General features: G+C 40.7%; 2 protein-coding genes across 2 annotated transcripts; one reads left to right on the forward strand and one right to left on the reverse strand.

The window, feature by feature from the left end:
- Positions 1-196: 196 nt before the first annotated feature.
- On the reverse strand, positions 197-8,057 carry LOC116916612 (transcriptional regulator ovo). The gene is made up of 5 exons (XM_032921876.2): positions 7,277-8,057; positions 1,634-3,510; positions 1,126-1,552; positions 927-1,051; positions 197-854 (listed from the first exon to the last, which is right to left on the reverse strand). The coding sequence occupies exons 1-5, from the start codon at positions 7,524-7,526 to the stop codon at positions 684-686; spliced, it is 2,850 nt and encodes a 949-aa protein (XP_032777767.2). The 5' UTR covers positions 7,527-8,057; the 3' UTR covers positions 197-683.
- Positions 8,058-21,224: 13,167 nt separating this feature from the next.
- On the forward strand, positions 21,225-26,144 carry LOC116915810 (rap guanine nucleotide exchange factor 1). The gene is given in 9 exon segments (XM_045169222.1): positions 21,225-22,005; positions 22,085-22,536; positions 22,605-22,783; positions 22,849-23,098; positions 23,153-23,512; positions 23,583-24,344; positions 24,421-24,781; positions 24,783-25,073; positions 25,138-26,144. Coding segments are annotated over 9 exon segments (3,285 nt in total). The 5' UTR covers positions 21,225-21,741; the 3' UTR covers positions 25,504-26,144.
- Positions 26,145-26,175: the final 31 nt, after the last annotated feature.

Raw genomic sequence — 26,175 nt, forward strand, 5'->3', positions numbered from 1 at the left:
TAGAAAGGTTTTTTTTTCTCATCTTGCTTTTAACACACCGAAAATATGCGGTCCCAATAAGAGATTTTTTTTGAAATGGAAAATATTAACTTTAGTTTTTGTATGCGTGAATGTGTAATTGCGTGTTTCAAGTGTTCGTTGTTTAAGTTAACCTGCTTCCCCCATATATATATATATTTTTTTTTTTCACTATTGGAAGGACCTTTTAAAGATTTTTTTTTTTATCTTTCTGCTTAGTGCTTGAATCGCAAATGAAACTATACGTAGAACCCAAAAGGTAAAAATCAGTGTCGTATGTGTGCGTGTTTGAGTCAATGTTTTCTGTACGCCCTCCGCCCTTCTTCCAAACAGTCAAAACACACACACACGCACACACCCATATGATAACCTACAAGGAAAGACAGGAACAAACGTTTGTGCGTCTGCTATATAGTGTATAATATAACATGTAGTACCTTTCTAATTTTAAAGTTTTTTTCTTCTTTTCCCCCCACCGTTCAAATAAAAAGTAGAAAACCATCAATTTTTACCGAGCAAATAAAAAATCACTATATACCAATTTGCTCATAAATTTCGTGTTATATGTTGTGTGTGTTGCTGTCGTGTAAAAAGAGTGTAAAACATAACAGGAGGAGAGGATATTATATACGGTTGATTACGATTATGAAATTGTTGTTTTGTTGTTAGGATCGAACTTGGAGCAACATGTTGGTAAAGTTGTTGTTGGTGAACTTAAAATGCCTCTTGTCGTAGAACTTGAGCAACGCCGGACTGTAAGGATGGAGCTCTTTCAGGTGAACGTAGTGCACCTCAGGTTCGTTCGTTGTGTGACCACACTCTTCACAAACGTATACCTAAATTCAAGGGATAATCAAATATGCGTTTTTGTGTGTGTGTGTTTGCATTGCAGGTCAAATGATTTTTACCTTCGCTCTTCGTTCTTTGTATTGGTATTGATGGGCGACACCGTGCACCTTGAGACAATGCGACTCGAGCGAACACCTCTGCGTAAAGGATTTTTCGCACAGAGCGCATTTGTAAGGTCGGACACCTATTGGAACAAGAGAGTTTTATTAAGAATTTCGTCCCGTTTTTCCATCTACAAATGAGAATATTCTAATTTACCTGTATGCGTTCGGGTGTGTCGTTTCAAATCGAAGGTGTCGTTGAATCCCTTGCCGCAGAACGTGCACAGGTAGCGCTTGACATCTGAATGGCATTTCATGTGTCGATTCAACAGCCTCTGCAACGTGAAACTCTTGGAGCAAAGTCGGCAGGTGAATTTGTTGGGGTCGTCGGGATCGGCTCCGGTGTTCATTCCGTCGGCAGCCGTCGAAGACGAACAGGCCGAAATAGCACCGTCTCGACCACCGCTGCCTCTCTTCGACGATTTCATGCGAATTTGAGTCCTCGACGAGGAATCGGATTCGAATCCATCGCGGGTAGAATCTTTTCCGTCATTATCGTGCACCAGTGGATTTTTAATTCCATGACCGCCATTAACAAATTCAATGGGGGCGTCATTAGGTAATCCCAGCTGTACGGAAATGTCCTAAAAGTAAAACGTTAATAATCTTGAAAAAACAAAAAAAAAAAACAAACAAAATTAAGCAAGAAAATGTCCAATATTTACCCGCTGCTGGAGAACAGAGACACGGACTTGCAAGTTAGAGACGGACTCGTTGTCCGACTGATCGACGGACATGACTGAATTGTTGTTATTCGTCTGCTGTTGTTGTTGTTGCTGGTGGTGTTGAGGAGCCGGCGTGTGAGCGTGAAGGCTTCGGTTGAGTAATCCGCCGGCGGACGACTCGCAATGAGGTACCGGCGAAGAGGAGGAATTGATGGAACAAGGTGACATCTGAGACGAACCAAATTGAACGTCCATCAAAGGCGATTGATCGATGGAGAGGGGCGTCAAAAGCGCAGACGGGCTGAAATTGACCAGGCCGCTGAGGCCGTCAGAATCGGTGGGCGATCCACCGCGACGGTGGCTCTGAGAAACCGATGAATAACCGCCAGGTGACGTTGCGTAAACTCGAGAATGTTGTTGATCGTGTTGTTGTTGTTGCTGCTGCTGCTGCTGTTGTTGGTGATGATACAATCGGTCTTGTTGTTGCTGCTGCGGCGTTGCCAGGTGGTGTTCGGGAATGACGTGAACTCCCGACTCGACGGGGAAACTCAATTGCAATCCGGTAATCTGGTCGACATCCGGACAGAACGAGTTCTGATCATCGGCGCACATGTCGGGATCGTTGGCCAACTCAAACAAATCCGCTTGAGTTCCTCCGCAAGGACTCGGTCCGCCACCGGAATTGGGCGTGTGGGCGGCAGTGACGGGTCCACCATGTCCGGAATTGGTGAAATTGTAAGCATTTTGCGAGTAGTTTCCGTACAGGTTGAGATTGCCATTGAACGGGTTCAAATTAGTTAGCGACGTCAGCGACGTCAAGGTGGCTTCAAGGTCGCTGTTACTTCCGGGTCCTCCTCCGCCGCCACCCCCAGGCGGGCGATCTAAATCAGGCGGATTGGCGTAGCGGGGCGGCTCTTGCAGCCGAGCGTAGAGGCTCGGATGAAAGGATCTCATGGATGGAAGGACATCGTTGAGGGACGGAAGCGGTCCCAGCTGTTCCAGCCGGGTGTAATCAAACTCATTGCCGCAACCGTCCAGCGGCAGCGATCCATCGCCATAGGGCAGGTGGTTGTCATTGCCACCGCCGTTACCCGAGTCGCTCCCACCGCCAAATCCCGACATGCCTCCGCCTCCGCCAGATCCACCCATTTGGTAAGATCTGCCTCCGCCGTTGTTGTTATTGTATCCACCACCGCCTCCGCCATTGTTGCCGCCTCCGCCGCCATTGCCACCTCCTCCGCAGCCGTTATCTCCATCCATCGGTTTGCCGTCGTGGTGATTGCCTCCGCGGCGCCTCGGCGAAGCGGAAAGCCGCGGACGGACGCATCGCATGTCGATGGCTCCGTTATCGGCCGCTTCTCGAGCCCGACGCCTGGCGGATGCTGCCGTTTCTCGCACATCCCCTCGAGTTCTTTCTGCCTCGTCCATAGCGTCAGGTGATTTAGCTCTGGGCACGTGGTAATCGATGGGCGCCTCTTGAACTGGCAACGCCGCATCATCCTCTTCACCAATTTCATCTTCTTCTTCCGTTTTTTCGTCATTGTGTGGCTCCTTTTTCGGTTTGGGCGACGGCTGGGGCACTTCCCGTTTCTTCTCGGCTTCGGGTTCACGCGGCCGGAAGAGCGGCGTCCTTTGGATGACAGAAACGTAGCGCAACGGTCCGGGCGTGGTCGGTTCATCTTCACCAACCACGGCCGACACCTCCGGCAATTGTTTCAGATCCTTTTGCAGATGAGCAAAGAAAGGCAAGTACCTCCTTCCGCATCCCGGTTGTTGCGACACTATCGACTCCTCCTCCTCCTCCTCCTCTTCCTCCTCTTTTTCATTTTCTTGTAGCTCTTTCTCTTTTTCCGCTACAGGTAGTTCTTCACTTTTTTCTAAAAATACGGAAAGAAGAAAAATACCAACACATTTTTAAAGAACCGTTAAGAATTTTAGTTTCATCTGCAAATTGATTTGTGTTTGAAATCAACAGCTAAACTGGGGTAAAACAAAATCTTATTTTGTCCTCTATTTCAAACAATGAGCGGATGATCGGAAATCCGTCCGAATAAAAATGCGCATTCTCACGAGAAAATGGAAGTACCTAGAAAACCTGAAAATAGGCTGAAATTTCTGTCTATCGCGTCTGACAAAACAAAAATAACCGAATAAAAAGAACCCGCCAACGAAATGTTGCCTTGAATTTTGTTCAAGAAAGGAAGGGCATTCTAGGAAAGAGGAAGTTGCATCACTGCAAACGACGACTGACGTACTGTGGAAAACCTTGAAATAAAAAGAAAAAATCCCTTATTTAGTCGTCTTTCCCTACACACGCGACACATTCCTTACACACTTGTCATGCTGTCGTGAATCAAAAGCTTTACGTCCCCTTATACAAATCAAAGAAATCTATCTGCTTTGGCATTCAATCGACAAGAAAGACGGAGAGAAAGAAAAGAGTAAAAGAAAGAAAAGGAATTCTTTTTTTTTTTTTTTTAAATGATCACGAGGTAATCGCCCTGTCACGGTTCCGGTCGACTAGCCAAGCACGATGACGTCGTGAAAAAGATGCGCAGTTGTCGCTACGTTATAAGCAACAGCAGCTCCCGCTATTTCCCGTTGCTAAAAGGCTCTCACTGTATAGGCATTGTGTTAATACTTCAAATAAAAAATTGTATATATACTTTTTAACTGGAGGCTATACTTGGCTCTTGCCACTTGTTTCTTATTTTCGCTTCCCACACCAAACAACTGCCGATCGTGAATCTAGCGGAAGAAGCTCGGCGGAACGAACCGCCCTAGCGCGAAAAGAACTCTCCATTTATCAGCTGCAAGGGGTTTCGCTCTCGGGAGAAAGAAAAAAAAAAAGAATTCACGCAGAGGGTTCGATGGCACCGAATGGACTCCAGGACTAACCTTCCCGCCCCTCCAGTCACACACCACCAGATGCCCGTCATATGGTCGATCCAATATTTTTTTTTTTCTCTTCTTCTTATCCCGCAGGTTGTTACGCAAGTCTTCCAGATGTTATACTTTTTTTTTAAACGTAAAATTAACTTAACAATCCTAGGCTTAGAAATAATACTTTAAGAAAAGTTCGATATTATTTCGTATGCAATACATGATTGTGAAATTTTTTTAAAAATCAGGTGGATTCAACTTTCAATCTCTTGATTTGTATTTGTATTCCTGTTTTATTGTTTGCTTGTTAAGAAGAACCGTTATTCGACGAGTTTTCAAAGTCAAAAGACAACGAATGACACACAATTGTCGTCTTACAGGATTTCGTTAAATGATCCAGAAAAAAAAGGGCAAAAACAAGATTCACCTGAACAAGTTCCCCCCGAAAGAAAAAAAAATCAATTTACTCCATCCAGGTGAAGAAGGATATTATTATTTGACCAAGTCTCTCAAAGGAATCAGTTAAACAGAAAAAGGGCGATCGTTAGGTCAGCCAAGAGAGGGGGCTAATGATCTCATACTAGGAAGTCAAAGCTAAAAAAGAATCCCACCTCTCAGATTACAACACACCCCAAAATGGAAAGTGAGGGGTGGACAGTAATTAGAAGAGAAAAAAAAAAGATGGGGAGGAACTAAAACTGTGTATACACACCATGAATCTTTAATTCAAAAATTTTATGTACACATATCGCTTTAGGCCCAACTTTTGCGCAAACCAGATTGGACTTGGTATTTTTTTTATTTTTTATATACACCACAAGACCGGTGCGCGTGTGTGTGTAGTATTTTCTTTCTTTTCTCATTCTCCCCTGCAGCAGGAAAGTTCACCGCTGGTCATTGACTTTCGCCTTCCCCTGAGCGCTGGTGCACGCTGTTCGTGCGTCTATTATTCGTTTTACACATTGTCTATACACATCGATTAATAATATATTCCCTTTTCTTTCTCTCTTCCTACTCCAGTAGGAGTTTGTTCTTCTGACACCATTTCTATTTCATGTTGGCTAATATTTTATTATTTTTTATTTTTATCAAAAAAAAGGGGGGAATTGCGTCAGGTACATACAACATGGATCACCATTTTCTGCTAGTAAATCCTTCCACCCGTTACAGGTGATTGTGAAATGATATGAGGAAAGAATACATGACCAAGAGCACGGCAACTTCCCGTCCCTGTGTGTTTTTTTTCTTCTTTCCTTCTTATGACACATGCCCAACTTTATTTTCTCTGCTGCGTTCGTGCAGCTATACCCTTGACACACATAGACGCTGTAGATATCCTACGCGGCCGTGACGATGAAAGTTTCCCAAATTTTTCTTTCCCCTTTAGCATTTAGAAGGAAGAAGAAAAGAAAAAAAAAAAACGTTTGACTTCATGAGTAGAATGCGGGATTGAACGGGGGAAAAAAAGGGGGGATATTTAAATTTGATTTCGTGATGGATGGACTCTTGTAACATTCTTCCATATTATTTTTTTTTTATTTCTCTTGAAATTTTCTTTCACTCCCGCAGGCAATATTGACACACACACGACAGCTGTTGGGAACCAGAATTATTCGACATAGCGGTTTTTCATCGCGTTCATTTTTTTTTTTTTTAGTTGACCCAAAGTTTTACTGGATGTTTCTCTGGTTACGAGGAAAGACAAACGAGAAAAACTGGACCGACTCGATTTGCAAGATTCATAACAAAAGTTAAATCTTGCAATTAAAACTGTTTGAAATTAAATTAAGAAGGAACAAGATACTTGTGCGGTAAAAGGAAAACGACCTTGACAGTGAATTAAAATTCAATTTTCTGTAGGATTTTAATTTTTAATTTAAATGGACATCCGCCATATGTTGGAAAACAGTTCAAAAGGGTCAATGAAAAATGTATGACCCACACGGCTCTGATTCTAGTTTAGCATATGGTAGACCTAGAACAATATTCCCCTTTTGTGGTCAAAAATAAAAATGATCTAAAGTCACAATCAAATTTCTCCCCCTTTCAAGGGAGGGACACATGGAAGGAAGTAGAGAATTCTTAGTGAAGGTTCCCGGTCGTGCGTGTGTCTCAATTTGGCATACACAACGGACATACTATAAAAATGGAGAGAGGGCCAAAGTGGACCATGCGTGTTCACTAAAAAAAGAAGGAAATAAAAATATAAAACTAGCGACGATTGAGCCTTGTCCGTCTCAAGGACATGAGCTGAATGCCCTTAAATGAGACGGGTTAAAAAATATTCTTCTTTTGTTGGCAAAAGAGGGTGAAGACGTCGCGGTAGAGGTCATCAAAGGTTAAAAAAATTGGGGGGGGGACCCTAGAGGGGGAAAAAAGGGGGGTTCGAAGGAAAGGGTCATTGCAGGTCAAGAAATGACCTCTCAAGACCCTATTTGTGGCCCCACCCATGTGAATAAAATGGGAAGCTACTTTAATTGGGCAGGGCAAAAACCAGTTTCCGATGGCTCAAGCAGCTGGACATACAGTCCATCTTCTTCTTTACTTGGTAAAAAAAAGGGTGGAAAATGCTATTTAAAGAAACATGTGTGCGCAGAGGCTTAAAAACGTGTATACATTTTTTGGTTGTCGGAGTTTTTGAAACGCACAAAAGAAGAATCATGCGGGTCGTGCCGCCAGAGTGCACTGTCTTACAATGCGGGGTAAATCGATTTGAACGAACGACGAGATATTTATTTATGAATCTTTTTTTTTTTTTACCTGCTTGATCTGGCTGTTGTGGAGGGCAATTATCCTTGTCGGAAGTAGAAGCCGAAAGAGAAATGGCGGCTACAGCGGCGGTGATATCCGATTTTCTGTCGACAATCAAAGCCACGGGTTGATCCTGCAGCCCATCGAAATCATTCGACAATTCGTCCGACCGGATCTTGGTCTGTTGGCCTTTCTGCGTCTCCAAAAGGCGAGCCTGTTGCTCCTGCAAGCGATTCCTCAACACGAAAATCTTGGGCATTCTTGCTCAGATTCTTTTGCTTGACTGCGTGAAATGTTTCCAAAAACTCTTTTCTTGTTTCTCTCTTTCTTCTCTCCTTCCCGTCTTATTTTTTCAAGGTCTCTGGTGAACGCACGAACGCTCCTAGTTATTCTTTTGTTTTTTTGTTTGCGTTCCACTCGTTTTTGCCCTAATACTTCTCGGTCCTTCCGAAATTCGTAACTAGCTAAAATGAATTGTGTGTTTGTGCGTATTACTCGATGGATTTCTTTCGATCACAATAACGAATTCACGATCTGACATATTGTCAAGATGTTTTTCTTAGTTCGGACGTTGAAATCACTGATTGCGCGCCATCTTTTGTGGCACGTGTTTTGTCTTCACTTTTATCACCGACTGTCGATAAGTCACACTAAAACACAACTGTAAAATTTTAAGAAAATAACAAACAAAATCAAGCAACGTTTTCGGTGCTGTTGCTGTTATGTGCGAATCGTGTCTACCTCCGACGAGAGCTGAAGGACAAGTGGCTTGAATCCACCCACCGGCTAGACTATACCTTTTACCCTTAACCACCACCAGGAGTAGCTGTTGGCTGTACACAAGCGGCCATTTGCCTCCCCACCTCCCCGTTTTCTGTTTTTTTTTTTTTTCTAGAATCACCGGTCTCCCATTTGCTGTGTAGAGGGAAGAAATGGAAAGAAAAACAAAAAGTGCCGTTGCTTATCACCCACTGTAGCCTAAGGGATTCTTCCTCCTCGTTGTCAGAAAAGAAAGAAAAAAAAAACTGAATACACCGGGAAACATGGAGTGAGCAAAACTGGTGGATGAAACCTAGCGGACGTTTTCAGATGATTTCTCGGTTGCAGACGAATCGGCCAAGTTTTTCAGGGTCCCCGTTAAAGGTGCTGTAATCTGCTTCTTGTTTTTTTCGTACAGCCAAAAAAAGCGAGAGAGAAATTCACACCAAAGTATGTCTCTCTTTTTGCCTTGCGTCTCTATTTTTCAAGGCCTAAAGAATCAAGTCAAGTCCTTTTGGCTGCGTGTTGAAACCTTGACTGCCTCGAGAAGAGTATTCGATTTTTTCTGCAGGGCTTCTATTATCATTTAATTTTGGCACAAGTTCTAGAAAAATAGAAGAGCCAGCCATGTCGTCTGCTGCTGTAAATCTTTCCAGGTGAACGACACAAGGTCACTTGTGTCGTTCACCAAAAAAAAATAAATAAACAGGCCTTTTACATATCCAATCTTGCCTGGACATGATCTAAATTTTTCATATTTTGTTTTTAGAATGAAAATTTAAAAAAATTTCAGTCGCCTTTTTTCATTTTCTTCCGGGCAAAATATAAGGATAAAAAAAAGAAGATGATAAAGCATGGTGGGAAAGAGGAAAGAAAAATCGTACACACACACACACACACACACAGGTGGTGGACGATAACAAAAGGAGATGGGGGCCTCCGTGAGGAGCTCCTTGTTCTCCGGGTGGGTTGCTTTTTGACCGTGAAGCAGCGAGAGGGGAGGTGGTGGGTGAGCCCGGTGGGCGAAAGTGGTTTTTATTTTTTATTCCTTCAGTCACCCAACCACCCACTTTCCCCACCCTTTTCAAAGTCAAGACTTGCCATTGGCTGCTTTCGACTCTATAAGAATCCTCTCAGCAAAAGAAGCCAAGGAGAAGTCGATGCACGGACTCGGCCGCCTTTTTTTTATTCTCTACGAAATTTTTTCTGCTGTGTGTAGAGATTCTTTTTCGTGGTGAATGTTTTTTTTACCTCAATTAAAAATCAGGAAGAAATTCGATGGGAAACAGGAATTGTATATCTCTTGTTTTTCAGATAAAATAAAAACGGAATCTTCGAGGAAGAAAATCCAGACCACCGTTTAGTCTTCCGTCCAATGACACCGCCATCATTTTTGAGTTGTTCTCATCTATCGGTGTCAAGGTTCGATTAATCAATAATTAAGAAATCCATCGTCGATCTTATAGGCCAATGTCGAAAAAATGAAATTCATAATCATTTGTTTTGACTTTCTCGATACACGCAATTGGCGGTGATTATATCCGAATGTGACCCGATGGCCCAAAGAATCCTTAAAAGATTGGCTTATCGCCATATCGCTTAAAGCTCTTTTCGGGTGAGGGAGATATTAAAAAAAAAAAATAATAATAATCTTCCTTTATTTTTCACTATATTCCAAGAATAAAGAAAAATAAAAGAAAGCTATTACAACAAATAAGAAGAAGACGAGCTACAGGTAGAACTCGTTCTAGGTCTGGGTCATGCTAACGAAATGACATGCACATAATAACGGACACAACCGTTTCTTTTCCCGTCGACTCGGTTATACAACCATCATCCCCAATACGTAGAGAGGAATCCTCTAACTCTCTACCTTATTCGTTTATATACAGTTAGTGTACGGTGATTTCCCCACTTTCGACGGTCACTTTCAACTTTCTTTTTTTTTTACCTCATAACCTTTCAGGTGTGCCCTAAATGCCTACGTCTCCTCTTATTTTTCCTTTTTTAACAGTACAACATTCAGGGGGGAAAAAATGAGGGTTGGGTAAGTTTTCACTTGTGGACGAAGAATTGAGGTCGATGGTTACGTATAGCCTATATTACACAGGAATAGAGGGGCTATGGTGTTCGCCCTATTTTCTAGGCCGTTTTTTTTTTTTTGTTACGCACCCTCGGTGAAAGTTTTTCTTTCTTACCAGGAAGAATCTTTGAAACAGGAATTTCAGTTCTTACACACACAATTTGGAGTTTCGTTTGGGGTTTTTTTTTTTTTTCAGCATTTTTTTTTGACTGCACTTAAAACACTGATCTTTTTAGTGATGTAATCTTAGCTCGGTTTGGGTGTGATTTTGTAATTAGGAAAATACAAGTAACATAAGTCCGGGTTTTTCTTTGCGTGAGTTTAAAAATATAGTTGTTGGCCTTCAAAATTCAAACGATAGATCTGTTATTGCCAGATAGGGGCAGTCTTATTATGATAATTTTGCAGACACACTAGGTTTATTTTACAATCGGAATAAGAGGGGGATGTGAACGTATTCACGATTTTTTTTCATTATATGGCATGTACTTGGAACTCGGAACGTAAAAACTTGTTTTCGGGAGAAGTAAAAAAAAAAAACTTGTTATAAAGGTCAAGACATTCATTTTTGTTCACCAAAAAAAACAAACTAAATGGTGAGATTGCCAAATATCGGTTAATCTTATATGATTAGTGGTTTCGTCTGAAGATCGGGCTTTTCAGATCTGGCATTGGCGTCTGATTTTGTATTCCACCTTGGATTAAGAAAAAAGACATTCAAATTAAAGAACAAGTTGTTTACAATGTGTCGTCTGCAACGTCTCGTTTGACCGTTTCTTTCCCCTTTATTGAAATTTCGCCAATCCTTTGTCAGAAAATCATGATATACAGGTATATTCATCTTGAAAACACGCATATTTGATCCTGTTTCAATGCAAAAGTGTTGATACTGCTTATACACCTCTTATATTCAACAGTCTAAAAATATTTGTAACGAATAGGGCGGTACACGAGACGTTAAAAACTCTAATACCAATAAAACTTGAAGTCCTTGAACACATTCTTGAACGAGTGGACTGGTTTTTGCTGGTGAAAGATCTACATGTCCCTGACTGTAGTGGGTATTGTTCTTTTGCTGCAAAGAATTTCCAGTGTATATCGATGTTCTTGAATTCACCAGGAAGCTGGGCTGCTGTTACTTATGACTAATATGCGTAGCATGAATCTAAACTCTCTTGACCCCGTAACAAAAACTTGTTTTCTACCGTGACCGCCATCGACTCTCCGTTTTTGTCATTTTGAAGGATTCCACTATTATTATCTAGTCTGTCGATCAAACTGGTTTCCCATCATTTCTACCAGTTTACACCAGTCTGATTTAAATCATTCGTAGCTGAACTAATGCGAAATTGAAGAAAAAGTAGTTTTGCTAATTTACTGGCCAAAGTTCTCGTCTGCTCGGAACAATTGGTTCATTTTTCGTCTGCTACCTTAATTGTTATTCTAAATGACAAAACATTTGTGTTTTAGATTTTCGTTAGTTTTCAGCCGCTCGGCCTTGACAAAAACGGTGATTTCTACATTCAAGAAACGTACCACGTAACACTGGCCCTCAGTGTGTCTAGTTTTAAACAGTAAAAAAACGGCTTCCTTATTCGTTTCACTGATTCCTTGTTCTTCTAGCAATGCACACCACAAAAAAGAAAAGTGAAGCTCAAACAAAACTGATGATGAGAACGGTTCTTTATTTTGATTTCGTTACGCTCTTTTGTTTTCTTTGCATTTTTGATGAACTGAGTCGCTTTTTTTTTAAAATATATATTTACCATTATGAGCTACAGTGAAGGTTAACTGTCTGCTTTCCGTTTCCTTTTTTTCTTTCAGAGTTTATTCAACAACTTTTTCTTTTACAGTCAGAGAGGGGGGAAGATTTTTACCGTACGCCAGGTGTCTCTACCCAAAAGGTAAAAGTTTAAAAAGAAAGAAGGCAAAAGTTAAAGACGAGGGTTGTATTTAGGAGGGTCTACAAAAAACAGGAGGGGAGAACGACAGGTAGAACAGCAGTCAAACATTTTCTTTCTTCTGAAGGGCGACCCTGAAATTGTAGAAAGAAAAACTTTCTCTTTGTCGTCATCATTTTCAAAGAGCTTTTCGATTCATTCAATTTAAATAACTTTTGTTTTTTTCTCTCCTGAAAAAAGAAGAACCGTTTTGAAACCGCAAGATTCTTCTTGTACCTACGCGGTTGGAAAAAAAAGGAGAATGAAAACTTCACAGCCATGAATATATTCTTTGTAATAATAATAATAAAAAAGAAAGAAAACCGCGTACAGAATGACCTCTGAACTCACGAGAGTTCGCACTCTTGCGTCTGTGTGAAGAGCAAACGTGAAGAACAACAAAAAAATCATTTTCCTTGTTTCCCGTAGATGAGAGGCTCTCACGGTGTAATTGAAAAAAAAAAATGCAATTAGTTTTTTGTTTTTTGTTTTTGTCCTTTTTCTTTATTTGAAATAGTGTTTGTCTTTATTCGAGTTGCTTCTTGTTTATCAACTTCCTTGTTAATTCCAGTTTGTTGTAAAGGCAAACGGAACGACGCTGTCACCGGGCAACGGCAATAATTCGTGACGAAATTCTTTCGATGTTTACATTAATTGAAAAGAAAAAAAAGACAAACGAGTTTCTGCAGCACTTTTGAGTAAAAAAACAAAAGATTTTCGAATCTTGTTTTATAAAAGAAAAAAAAAAAAAGTTGTTTTACCGCCTGGAAAAATTCAAGGCGAACTGTCAAGATGGCCTTCGTAATGCTCAGCCAATCGTGTAGCGTGCAGAAAGGAGAGCGGATAATTATAGGAAGCGAAAGAAATAAAAGATTATACTTTGTGTTTTTCTTTTCGACTTGTCTATATAAACAGGCAGCATCTGTATTTAAAATGCGCGTAAACGAATCACGATGACCGAACACTGTCCCAAGGCTATCAGCCAGTCTTTTATGTATACCATTTTCACGCCGACTCACGATCTGATTTGAAAAAATTGAAAATGTAAGGGGAGACATTTCAATTGTTGTCCATGGCCTTGGCATCGTTTGCATAAAGACGGAAGTTTTAAATTAAATAAAAACTGTAGATTCATCAATGATTTTTTCACGAGGGTGTGCACGCCTTTCATTGGTTTCTGCAGGGCGGGAAATTTCAGGACTTAAAAAAACACAGTGTGTCGACCGCAAGTTACCTTCTGGCCGGCAAGTTCCAGGATAACTACACAAACTATTGCACTATCTAGTCAATTTAACTTTGTTTGGCAGAGGTTGAATCATAAAATCTGCTCCTTCCATTTCAAAAAATGTGAATCGTCTTGGAGGAAAAAAAAAAAAATAAATTTAATTTTGACCATATGGCGAAATGAATTGCCTTTGGTCAAATTCAGAGATTTTTCTTTTTCCAGTTTGCCCCTGAAGAGCAACGACAGATGGTCCGAATGGCCATCGACGATGATGAGTTGCTCCTGCTGTTGGGTTTTCTCAGGTTATTTCCGTACGTCGCTCTCTGCAACTCATGTCACACGGCGTCTACAGGTGTTTGACGACTCGGAAAAAAAAATTGTATTTATTCATTTTTAACGTTGTGTATTGACGTCGTTATTTGGCCATATTCATCATCTGTTGTTATTGAAGTTAAGAATAGCAGAAAATGTATTGTTGACTTCCTCATTCCTCTGATTCGAGTATATCGAACGAGATCTTTCGTCATAGTTTTGCGGTCGATGAGACACCAAACGCGAAACATTTCCCTCCTTTCCTAACGTGGAAACATTAAGAATTTGTAGCCAAAGAATGAAATAAACCGGAAACACTTTAAAAGAAATTGTAACTATGCATTTTTTTTTTACTTGATATTATTTACAATATAAGATAAAAAGCAAAAGTCTGCCGTATCCACGTTTTTGCCCCCCCCCTCTCTCTGTGGGAATAACACGATATTTTGATTAGTTTACCGTAATTGCTTTCAAACTGGTGTACTATTTTATACAACCACAGCTGCGTGACTTGATCTGCTGTTTGTCGTGGATACATTGTCAATTGACAGCCCAACAACAAAAAAATGATATACCGTTCATCATCGTAATTGAATCTGCCTGCCCGACACAAGATATCCGCCGGACATCCAATTGTTTGTTGTTTGTTTTTTTACCCCCTTTAACCCTGCTCTCCATATAAACGAGAGTTGTAACATATAGACATCATAAACCTTGAAAAATATACTACTATGTACACAAGAATTGTATAAAGAAAATTATATGTAACTGTACATTCCCCGCAAGGACAGCCGGTGTGGTGGAGTTTTTCTGTATACTTCATCTAATTGACGTTGTAGAAAGTGATGTCGTAATAATAAGGTCGTCTCCCCCTTGAGATAAAAAAAAATTGAATACACGAGTTCCAGCCGGCTGCAGACCGCAGCTGGATCTATAGGCCTGTAAAAAATGTTTAAAAAAATTAATTGTTATATAGCCAGTATACCGGTTACATCTAATATCACCATGCCTATATAGCCACAATGTGATACAGCAATTAGTGAAAGGAAATCGAATGTGGGAGCAGCCGGCAAAGGTGGAATGAACCGGAACAGTCGTGATTGATTTACCTTCCGGTCAAAAGAAAGTAGTTTTTTTTTTTAAGTTTTGATCATTTCTCAAAGAAGAAATAAATGCAGCTATATAGATCTACAAACCGCAAATATATACGTATATATCTATAAGAAAAAACGAAATGAATCATCGATGAAAGACCACCCAAAACAATGGCTGTGGTGTCGATGATGACAGAACGATATGGTCACGTCACCTGAAACAGAAAAAAAAAAAAAATGCAAGACAAAGGAAGGGAATCACCAGGTACGTGGAATCGTATATAACCTCAATGTGGCGTGAACTTTTTCTTTTATTTTCACACCGTTATTCAACTTACACTCTTCATTGCATTTGGGGGCGCACTGTATTTAGTTTTTTTTTTTTCTCTTTTTTTCTTTCCGCTTGCGCTCCGCATGTATAACTCCGCTAGCGGCGGGACCGTGAAAAAGACGAGGAAAGTGGCTCTCGGTTATAGCGGAACATGACTGCAGGAGAGTTGCGGTTCACGCGCGCTTTTTTCTTTGCCTTTTTTTTTTTACTGCTCTGCTCTTTATATGCCATAATCATTTTTCGGTTTCGTCGTCGGTGTTCTTTTTTTTTTTTTTCGTTTTCACGTCGCACGAACGGTGACCTTGAATTTACCTTTCGGTTGTACTGTATTTATATCGTCTGCACCACCAATGTGCGGCAATCGTGTTCCGGTTGGCCATTTTTAGATTTTTTCTTCTTCTTCTTGGGTTTTGATGCAATTGAATTTCCCCCTCCCTGCGATGAATAATTTTTAGTCGCATTTTGTTATACAAATTCGATTGTAACGGAATCATGCAATAGAATATGATGATCACAAGGATTAGAAATAGTTTCGCGTAGTTTATTTAGATCTTTTTGTATACGACTATAGTTTTCCATGAAAATAAAAACCCAAAAATTCAAGTGAAACAAAAGCCTTTGCGGATGCAATTTTTAAATTCTCAAATAGACGGCACGATAGCTAAGGGGGAAGTGAACGTTGTGGGCCCATCTGGCGTTCGTTCGTTCAGTTCTCCATCGTCTGTGTGGGCATTAAATTCCACGAGGCAAACTAGCAATTGATGTCTGCTCCTGCCTATGGCTTTATTTTGTCGTCGGTATGGATAATATACACACAGACAGACGGGCTTTTCTGGACAGGGTCGATGACTCTCTCTTTCTCTGTCTCCCATATGTTTTCTTTGGTGTAACAAAATTTCGATGCTCCCTGTTCTATGAGCCTATACCTTATTTAAATTACCAGGAAAATTGGATAGGTTATATATATTAGTCTATCTATATAAAATATATAACTACATAGACTACCCTTGATAGATGTAGTATATACAGGCGGCAATTGCCATGGAATAACAAGGGGGAAGTCTATGATACCCACATGGGCATTGTTGATTATTGCCCGGCAGGGAATTGAAGTATTACTTCTTATCCAGTTTAAATCTAATTCAAATTTAAATTTTGTTTTTTAAAGTTGAGATTTTCCAGTCCCCGTGAACAATTCTATAAGAAACAGATATTTTTTGTTTGTTTTTTTGCGCTACGTGTTTTTTATTTGTTTTATAAATTAACCAAGTGTAGCAACCTGTTGTGTTCTCATGATTTTTCGTATAGAGATGATACATCATATTACAAGAGCGAAATGATGGCGTTTCACGCTTAGTCAACCCCGTCACAGGTAGCATCGTCGATTCCCGCGTGCAATCGAGTCATTCGCAACCAACGGTTCTTCTCAATTGTCGCTGGGAACAAGATTCTTGTCCCTTTTATTTGGCTTTATTGTCCTGAATAAGCGAAACTCTCGCGTCATTGAACAGCAATTCAAAAGATGTCACAGGGTCCAAAAAACAAAACAAAAAAAACACAAAAAGGATAAATGCTAAAATTTTAATTGAACCACAAAAATAAAAAATTCAGTTTAATTCGGCTGAAAAAATAATCGATTGAAATTTATAGAGAAATGATGGACGACATTATGCGGTTAGTATATAGAGGAAGAAACCAGGAAGAAGCGTCTTTTTTTTTTTTTTTCTTTTTACTTCCGCCTTCAATAGCTGCAGGGTTATCCCCTTGAAACTTGTCTTTGCGACAAAAGACTTTTTTTTTTTTTTTTTCTTGGCCAAAGTTCAACAACCGGCCGAGAAGCGTCGGGAAAGCATCGCGACGCCCGAGAGAATTCCCTCCCTTCCTCTTGTATATGTACGTAGAACGTCCTGCTATTGGTTGCAATATTCTTATACTGCTGTGTGTGTGTGTGTGGGATTCCTTCTTCTTCCGTGATTCACGCTGCAGGAAACACGAATGCCTTTTGGCGTGCACAATGGCGCGACTCGACGCTGTCTTCCGCTCCACCGGATTTCCATCATCTCAATGGTATATAGTCTCTTTATGAAATCTGGAAAAAAAAAGAAGAAAAACAGCTGTCGTCTATAACTTTAACGCCGTGCATCAATTCCCCCCTTTTTTTTCAAATCAAGAAATGAAAAGAGTCTAATTTTTGACAAGAGAATCCGTCATTTTTTGTTTGTGAGAGAATGAGCGAAATGTTGGGTATCTATATACTATTTTGAAAGGCGAAACGATAAACGACATAGAAGAGCAGTGAAGATTTAAAAAGGGAAAGGCCAACAACCTTCTTGGCTGATGAACGTGAATTGCCGCCAGTTGGCTATGTAGACCTGTTCCTCTACGTATATAGGCCTACATTTTTCTAGTCTACAGGGATGACTATATAGTCAACGGGATAATGATACACAATCCTAACTTTCGTTCTTCCAGAAAAAAAAGTTCAAAAACCTTGAAACGCTTAAACGCGTTCAACGAGTCAGAAATGATCACGACAGTCGTTTGACAGAACAATAATCATTGCCAACCATCGTAAGAGACAAGGATTGTCAAACTTCTTTATCCAACCAAATCAAGGAAAAAGTCAAATGCTATAACATTGAAATTTAGATGGGAAAATAGTCTAAAAAGCAATCAACAATCGGATCAATAATAAAATTCCCGGTTCGATCCGCATTTCGTTTGGTAATTCGTGCATGTCTCTGCGTTTAAAATGAAAAAAATTATTTGAAGATAAGACCAACCACAAATAAGAAGAAAAAAGTAATTTTTTTGTTGTTGTTGCTGTTTTTTTTTTTTTTTTTTTTTCATATTGTTTTCGATTTTCTTTCGGCTGTTGTTTCCGTTGCGGTGGTCCTGCGTTCGCAACAACCTGATGCGCCACATAGTAGATATGTATACCTGCTGTCCAATGCGGTTAAATACCTTTCCTTATTTCCTTTTTGTACAGCAGACCGAACGGTACCGTGAGTGACCGCAACAGCAGCAGTATTATGTATATAGTTATGTTCTTCCGTTGTTGTAGGGTCCCGCGGGAAAATAATGTCCATTTGAGACGTTCGTGAATCTTCCATCGCTGGTCGTCTATTTCTTTTTTTTTTGGGGAGTTTTTTTTTTTAATTTTATTTTCTTGTCTTTTTCTTATAGAGAAAAAAACAGCAAGTAACAAACAATGTTGATGGCTTTTACTTTTCACGGCCCGTTAATCCGTCTAAAATTAGATGATAATAACTCTCGCTTACATAGACGCTATCTTGCGTCACAAAACGGGAAGTTCTATTTAATATTCCAAACTGTGCATGAATCAATTGACTTGAATGCATATATAATACATATTTTTTTAAGGCGATGTAGGTTAATATCGACCTTGCAAACAAGAGAAAAAAGGATACGCATTTGAAACGTTCAATAAAAAAAAATTTGCTTTATTTTATGTCTATATGGCAGTTTAATCACCCTGAGCGGATCTTTTGCGGAATATATCGCGGCCGTCTAAAAAAATGTTCGCCAAACGGCTGCGCCCTTGTTCCTGCTATAAAAACCAATGGTCGAAGGCCGCAGTGATCGAACCAAAAAAAAAATAAAATAAAAAGACGCAAAATAAAAAAGAAAAATGCCGGGGTCAGGTTTCCTACGTGCCAAACTAAATTGCTATGGTGGTCAAACTCCAAGAAGATATCTTTTTCGTTTTGTGATGGAAGGGGGAGGAGGAGGAGGGGATTAATAGCACCCAGTAGTCGTGTATATAGCTGCTGTATGTCTAAATGACGCCGCATGTATAATTTTTCGATGGAAACAACAAAATGTACAGCGCATGTAGCTGCTCTTGATTTTGTTTCGGCTCTAACAATGTGGTCGTTGTTCTTTTATTTAATTTTTTTTTTTTTCGACTTGCATTTCTTCATGTTTTGTTCCTGGTGTAGGGATTTCAATTTTTATGGCTGACGCGCCATTTTTTATCTGACAGAAGAAGTCGTAAAAAAAGGCGACAAAAAAGCGGTTCGTCTTGTTTTTTTGTTCCCTTTTTTTTTCTTTCGTATGAGTAAGTTCGAAGTTTTAGCGAGTTTAAATTTTAAAACGTATTTGATTGTTTTTTGCATGTGGAAGGACGACGAATGCGCATAGCTCAGAGACATTAATAATATGCCCGCTTGGGTTCAGCGATATATTAAACATTCCAAGAAACCTGTGGATAAAGTGATAGACGCAACACACGAAACGAAATGTCACCAACGCGAAGAAATGTGTCAAAACGGATATTTCGTTTATTTAGATATTTTTTATTTTTTCCCCGTCTCATTTCTTGGGAATTTCCAGAAAATTACGACGCAAGATTTTTCTTCATTTTAATACACCATCTAGCGGCCGATTTAAGAACTATATCGATTTTTCGATTTTCTTAAACAATTTTTTAAAGTAAATGATTTTAGTTAAGAAAACAGGTAGGCTGACTTTTTTTTGCCGAATTCTGAACCATCACACACCACTTTCTCATTTTTTTTTCTCACCAGAGATAAAAGGTAGAAATTGTCAAGGATATAGATGATTAAGGAAAAGAGACAAGCTATTGGTGGCTGACCTGCAAAAATGGCGTGGATGGTTAAAAAATATACCTGGAAAGAGAATTCAGAGACGAAAAGAAATAAGCGGAAAAACCAGCTTCCGAGAGATAGGCATCAGCCGTGATCCTTTTAAAGTTAAACGAAGTAAAAAAAAAAAAAAAAAAGTTGGTTCTGTCCATTCGATGACTTTCAACTGATACACAAAACTAGCTAGACCAGATGTCCGGGATATGCGTCGCCTTTTACAGACAAAATATCAGGGATACCATATCACTAACTTCAATCTGTCTACATAGTCTCGTTTAACTTTAATTCCTTTCAATAACATGGCCTGCTCGAATAGTGTGACATCTGGAGAGTAGGCCTATAGCTAATGAAAATAGCCAATGACCAGGAAAATCAAACAACAAATTGGAAACGCTGTATAAAACCGCAACATTTAAATGTTCCTTAAAACTATGGAAATAATTATTGCGTCAGCAGATTAGTCAAGGAAAATGTTTGTTTGTTTTTTGTTTTTTTTTGTTTTTTACATATATTTTGGTTGCATTTTGAATTTTCCTTGGCCTGTTAGTGTTGTCTCGTGTTTCCTTTTTACTTTATTTTATTTTATTTTTTTGCATATTTATAGTCTGGATAGTTTGGTCGTGATTATTTGAATCCCTTCATTTGCCCCCCTAGCTAAATACTAATCAGAAAAGCAAAACGTCAATGAACTCTCGTTTCTAATGGCAATTAGGGGAACTGGCGACAGCGCACGAATGCAGAGTTCGACTCTCGTGGTCCCGGCACCACTTCCGATCGTCCCACTAGTCACACAGCAATAACATTTACCTGCTGTGGGGAGGAAAAAAATGTAAGCCAACAGCTGATGATCACGCACACGTCGTACCACACAGAAAACCTTTAGGGGAGGTTTGATCGATCGGGGCCGTTGCTCTGCGTGCGGTTTCCCCAGATTTATTTATTTTTTTACATATATTTCACCTACACACACGAAATAACATGATAACTAGTGTAGAACGCCTGATACACAAAGTCCCGTCGATTTCTAGTAGCTTTTTTTTTTTTTTCAGTTAGATATTTTATTCGTCTTATTGTTATTTTGTTGATACGGTCCATCGCATTTGAAAGTCAAGTGGAGATCTCGTTCGTCTGCTATCTCTAGAGACTAGATAGGCAGGAGACGGATATGTTAATTTCCAAAATGATGGGGCACTTCTTGCGTTTGCGTGTGCAACATCCATAGACGAGTCATCTATTTACACGGGCTGTTGAATCAATGCGTGATTTTCTCGTCCACGGCTCCTCTAGAGGCTTCGTTATGGGAGCAGAAAAAAAGCTCTTTGGTCGATGACGTCAATTTCTCAAGTGGATTTATTGAAAGCTCTTACATACATATATTTCTCAATTGGTTAAATGTGGGGGCAGGGGAAAATATAGACGAAAGATGAAGCCATATCGAGGCGGAGCCCAGATTAGGGCAAGTGTTGTTCTGCTGCGTTTTCGTCTGTTTATAGTAAGGGAATGACGCAAGAGATTATTTCTTCATGTGCGTGCCCCGCCAATACACGAAAATATTCTCCCACGAAACTGAGAGAATAGGCGACCATTTATGGCATTTCGTGCTGCTGCTTGCTGGTGGCATTAAATTTATTTTGCGGAAAATAAAACAAAACAACCATGGGATTCGGGATTTCCATTGATGGCAACGTTGCCGTTGACTGTTTTTTCTGAGGGGGAACCAGTGTGTGTGACTGTGTGTGTGCTTTCGCCTGTGGGGTGTGACGATTTTGTTTTCTTTCACGTCATGTTTTATTATCCACCTACTAGGCTTTTTATCTCAAAGCCTTGGTGAACGAAAGAAATACGCATTTAGTTTTCTGTTTTTGCCTTGCAAGTGGCTGCTGCTCCTTGGCTCCTGGAAAAAAAAAAGAAATTCTCAACGTCTTCCCTGTGTCCTCCGTAACATTCTGCTGCTTTACCGTTGTTCTGTATGGCACCTGCTGTACAGTTAAATGTTCCAATTCCCACATTATGAGGTCGTTATCCCATCCTATGCGAAGAAGGGTGTTTGGCGTCAGAAGAAGCGCGTCTCGAGACGGAGGCGATCTATAGGATGAGCAGCCATGGATAAGGTGAAAAAGGGTAGATTGGCCAAGAGGGCCAAATCTTTCAAAGAGGACATTATTGACATATTGTCCAACCTTCGCTCAACCCCAAACACCAACCAAGTGACTGTGAAACCGAAGGCACTGCCAATCACAACCACCATCACCAATGGAAACGAAAAAGAACCCAAAAATGAATTACTTTGTTTAATTGAAGACCTGCCTTCGTGCATTGCTCTCAATCAACATTTCACAAGTGTAATCAACAAAAACATCCTTCAGGTAAATCAAAATTAGTATTTTTTAAATATTCTATTCTTTATATAATTGAACACTTGCATTCATCATGATCTCCTTTCAGGTACGTTATGCCTTGAAGTTCTATGAAGATGTAGTAGTGAAAAATACATTGGAGTTGGTTCCTGGCTCAGCCTCCGTTGTCCTTGAGATTGTTTTCAATATCCTGACAACATTGGGAAATGTTTCATCTCCATCAGGGGAGCACAGCTCTTCTTTAATATCTGCCACGACCCTGGTACACCAGGCACTATCTGAACTCATAAGATGGTCAGATGACATTCTACTTCAAACTACGACGATTGATGGCAGGTCAACACCGACAACGACTGCCGATTCGTCGCTTCAGGCGGAAGTGAGAACAGTAGTAGATGGTCTGAAAATTGCCATCAACGATCTTGTCCAAGTGGTCATCCACAAAGCCGCAAACAAAATACCTCCACCTTCGACTCCTCAGAGTGCTTCACCGGCTCTGTACGAGGCTTCTCCGTTGCGACCACACACCGACAAGGATACGTACGTAAAAAATATTGTTCCATCCGTTTCCGCCTTCTAACACGTATGCATTTCTGGTTGTTTAGCAGTATTGACGGTTTGCTGCCTGCGCCCAGCCTCAATCGGGTATCGAAATCCTCGGATGGAAGTTTGTTAGAGGACGCACCCGGTAGCGTAGATTGGAGTTCAGATTCCTTGCCCGAGGAGCTGGATCAATCCCCGCCACCTAAACCCCCTCTACCTCTTAAAGGCTTACTCAGTGATTTTGGTACATTTTTGAAAACGTTTTTAAGCTTCTTTTATTCTCCTTCTGAAAACACGTTATTTCCGTAGTAGGTGAAATGGCTGCCTTGTCCATCCGAGATCCTTTGACTCCACCTCCATTACCGCCGAAAAAACGATCTATAGGTGGCAGTTTATCGCCAATGGGAGGCTGGTCTATCAGTCCGTTCAGTCCCGGCTGGGGTAACCCGCCTGGCCTCCCTGATTTAGTGCCCAATCAACCTTGGTTAAACGAAAGCTTTGATTCGGTTATGCACATAAACTCGCTGGCAATGCATGGGATGTTTGAGCAGCAGGTAATGCAATTCTCATTTCCATTAGACGTTTGGATTTAACCATTGTTGTTTGACTACAGAGCTCGGAATTCGAGATGGGAAGCGTCCCAAGAGCGTCGCAGAGATGTCACAATGGCCACCAGTTCGACTAGCGTCTTTTCTTCTTCGTCGACTTCTTCCTTCGCTTCTTACAACACTCATCACCAATCGTCCTCATCAGGTTTTCAGTGTTCCGCTACCAACGCCACCTCTTTGTCCTCCAAAATGTCAGCCAGCGAGGATCACATGGTTTCACTTGCCGTACCGCCAGCCTTGCCGGCCAAACGTCGCCAACGGGCCAATAGGTTGCCGTCCCAATACGACAATGTCGATCAGACCGACTGTGGCATTTCACCTTGTTCTTCGCTAGCTGGTTTCATGGCTGTGAAACAAGAAGAAATGTGAGTTTAACAGCAACAAGTTTTATCGCCGACGGCTTCCTGTAATCCCTATTTTTCTTGTTTATGACAGAGAAGCGTTTCATTTTAGCGAGGAGAAACGAGTTCACGCTTCTGCATCGGTCAGCGGTACCGGTACAACATTACAAATGCATCGCGAATTCAGCAGCCATGTTGAACAGTTGGTGACTATTAGCAGCGGTAACGGCGGCAATGCACCGCCACTTCCGCCCAAAAAACGACATGTCAAAGAATACATGGCAGCTGTTGGACAATACTCGCAACCGAGCGAAGTCGAACTCGAAATTTTCAGGAAGACGATGGAGGATTACTATCAAAAGGCAGCTATGTGGCAAACGCGTAGTGAATGTGAATCATTTTCATCGCGTACCAACAGCTATGTAGTCGCTCCTCCTCATCCGCCACCGATATTGCCACCCAAAAGGGGTAGATCGTCCATTAACTCGCCAACGGTGCTACCTCTCCACGAAATCTCAGCAACGACGATGGCACGTCTACCCGAAGCTGACACGCCACCCATCACCCGGCCTCTTGCCTCGATCAAAGCACCACCTCCCAGCAACACCAATGGCATAGACAAGGCCGATCCAGAATCGGACAACGAAGATGGTATGGAGAAGGTTGACCTCAGTCCGGAACTCGTTCTCAAGCAACCAGAAGATGAGGGCCCAGAAGTGCGCGGGGGTAGCCTGGACGCTCTCATCACGCATGCAGCGAAACTCAACAAGGACGACTACTTTTATCAGACAGCATTTTTAGCTACGTACAGGACGTTCATTACCCCGTCTGAACTAACTCGCAAACTTATTCATCGGTAAATTTAAATATTATTTACCCTTAATATTTATTGCTGTATGATTTTCAACTAACAACAATATTTCGTGTTTAAGGTTTCATCACTTTGTACGTTCGCCGGATGTTCATCTCCAGCGTGTCGGTCGCAGCGCCTTCTCTTTGTTGATTGGTGTGGTGGACGACCTTGCCCTTTCCGAGTTGGAAGATAAACTGATGCGTCAAATCATCGACTTTCAAAGCCAGCTTATCAGTAGTGGTGACCTCGTCTTGGCCAAAGCACTCCGAAAGAAGTTCCTGGAAAAATGCACTGCCCGACGTCTTAGAATTACTAGCTCTCAGGTTCCCCCGGTGCTAACCAGTCTTGGCGTATCGACGCGACAGAGCCACCTCTTGGATTTTAAATCGAGCGAGTTGGCTGAACAAATGACGCTGTTGGATGCTGAACTTTTCTTACGCAATCGAAATTCCCGAAGTTCTGGTATGGGCGCAGGAGCAGAACGAAGAAAAATCGCCCAACTTGACGTTGTTCACTGAGCATTTCAACAAAATGTCATACTGGGCCCGATCGAGAATTCTAGAACAAACCGAAGCACGTGATCGGGAACGATACGTCGTAAAATACATCAAGATAATGAAGCATTTGAGACGATTAAACAACTTCAACTCGTATCTTGCCTTGCTTTCTGCACTCGATTCCGCACCCGTACGACGATTAGAATGGCAAAAATCTATCACTGATGGACTTCAGGTAGTGTCTATTTAACATCAATCTCAAAATTGGCGCTGTCATTCATTTTAATTTTTATGGACAGGAATATTGTGCGCTGATAGACAGTTCTTCTTCCTTCCGAGCTTACCGGCAGGCGTTGGCTGAAACACAGCCCCCCTGTATTCCGTACATTGGCCTTATCCTGCAAGACCTGACCTTCGTACACATCGGCAATCCGGACATGCTAAGCGACAACCGGATCAATTTTGGCAAACGCTGGCAGCAGTTTCATATAATAGAGAATATGCGACGCTTCCAGAAATGTCAATATCAGTTTAAACGCAACGATCGCATAGTCGCCTTCTTCAACGAGTTTAACGACTTTGTTTGCGAAGAATCTATGTGGCAAATATCGGAGTCTATAAGACCGAGAGGATCGAATAATAGTTCTAACTCGGCCAAAAAATGAATGAAAAAAAATGACGATTTTGTTTTATCGGACATTTTGTTTTGTTTTTAATCACAGAAAATCACACTCTTGCTATCAAGACCCAGAAAATTCTTAATAAGGAAGCAATTAGCACAAAATATTTTATCGTCGTATGTTTTTAACTTTGCAAAATGGGTCGTTGTTGTTGGTATGTTTCGTTGTTTATGGTATGTTTGTTCATTTTTAATCGTGTATGTTTGTTTGTTTTGTAAGTGTTAGTGTTAGAAACAGAAATCAGTCGTTAAGAGATTTAATTGACCTTGAGACAGCTGCAACATTTGTACTTCAATCATGTTTATTATATCCGCATAGCTTCTTAAGCCACTGTTTCTATGTGTGTTGAACTTGAACATCGTGAAATCGCGTACTTTATATTACAATCAAAAAGAACCTGCCGCGATGGTGGAGTTCTGAAAGTGAAATTACTGAGACTTAAGGATCGAAAAATGCATTTTCGTCGTATGTGTTATTGCTGGTTACCCGTGAACTAGTTTTCACTTATTGTAAACCTTGTGTCCCACTCAACGCGTCTATCTTGCTATTTTGTTCACTAGCCCAGTTGGTTTTCTAGAGCCACATTTAAAATAATTGGATATTGGAATAAATATTATATAATCCAACGGATCCGAATAAATATTTTTTGTGTGTCTC

This window comes from Daphnia magna, linkage group LG2, assembly GCF_020631705.1.
Source record: "Daphnia magna isolate NIES linkage group LG2, ASM2063170v1.1, whole genome shotgun sequence".
NCBI classification, from domain to species: domain Eukaryota; kingdom Metazoa; phylum Arthropoda; class Branchiopoda; order Diplostraca; family Daphniidae; genus Daphnia; species Daphnia magna.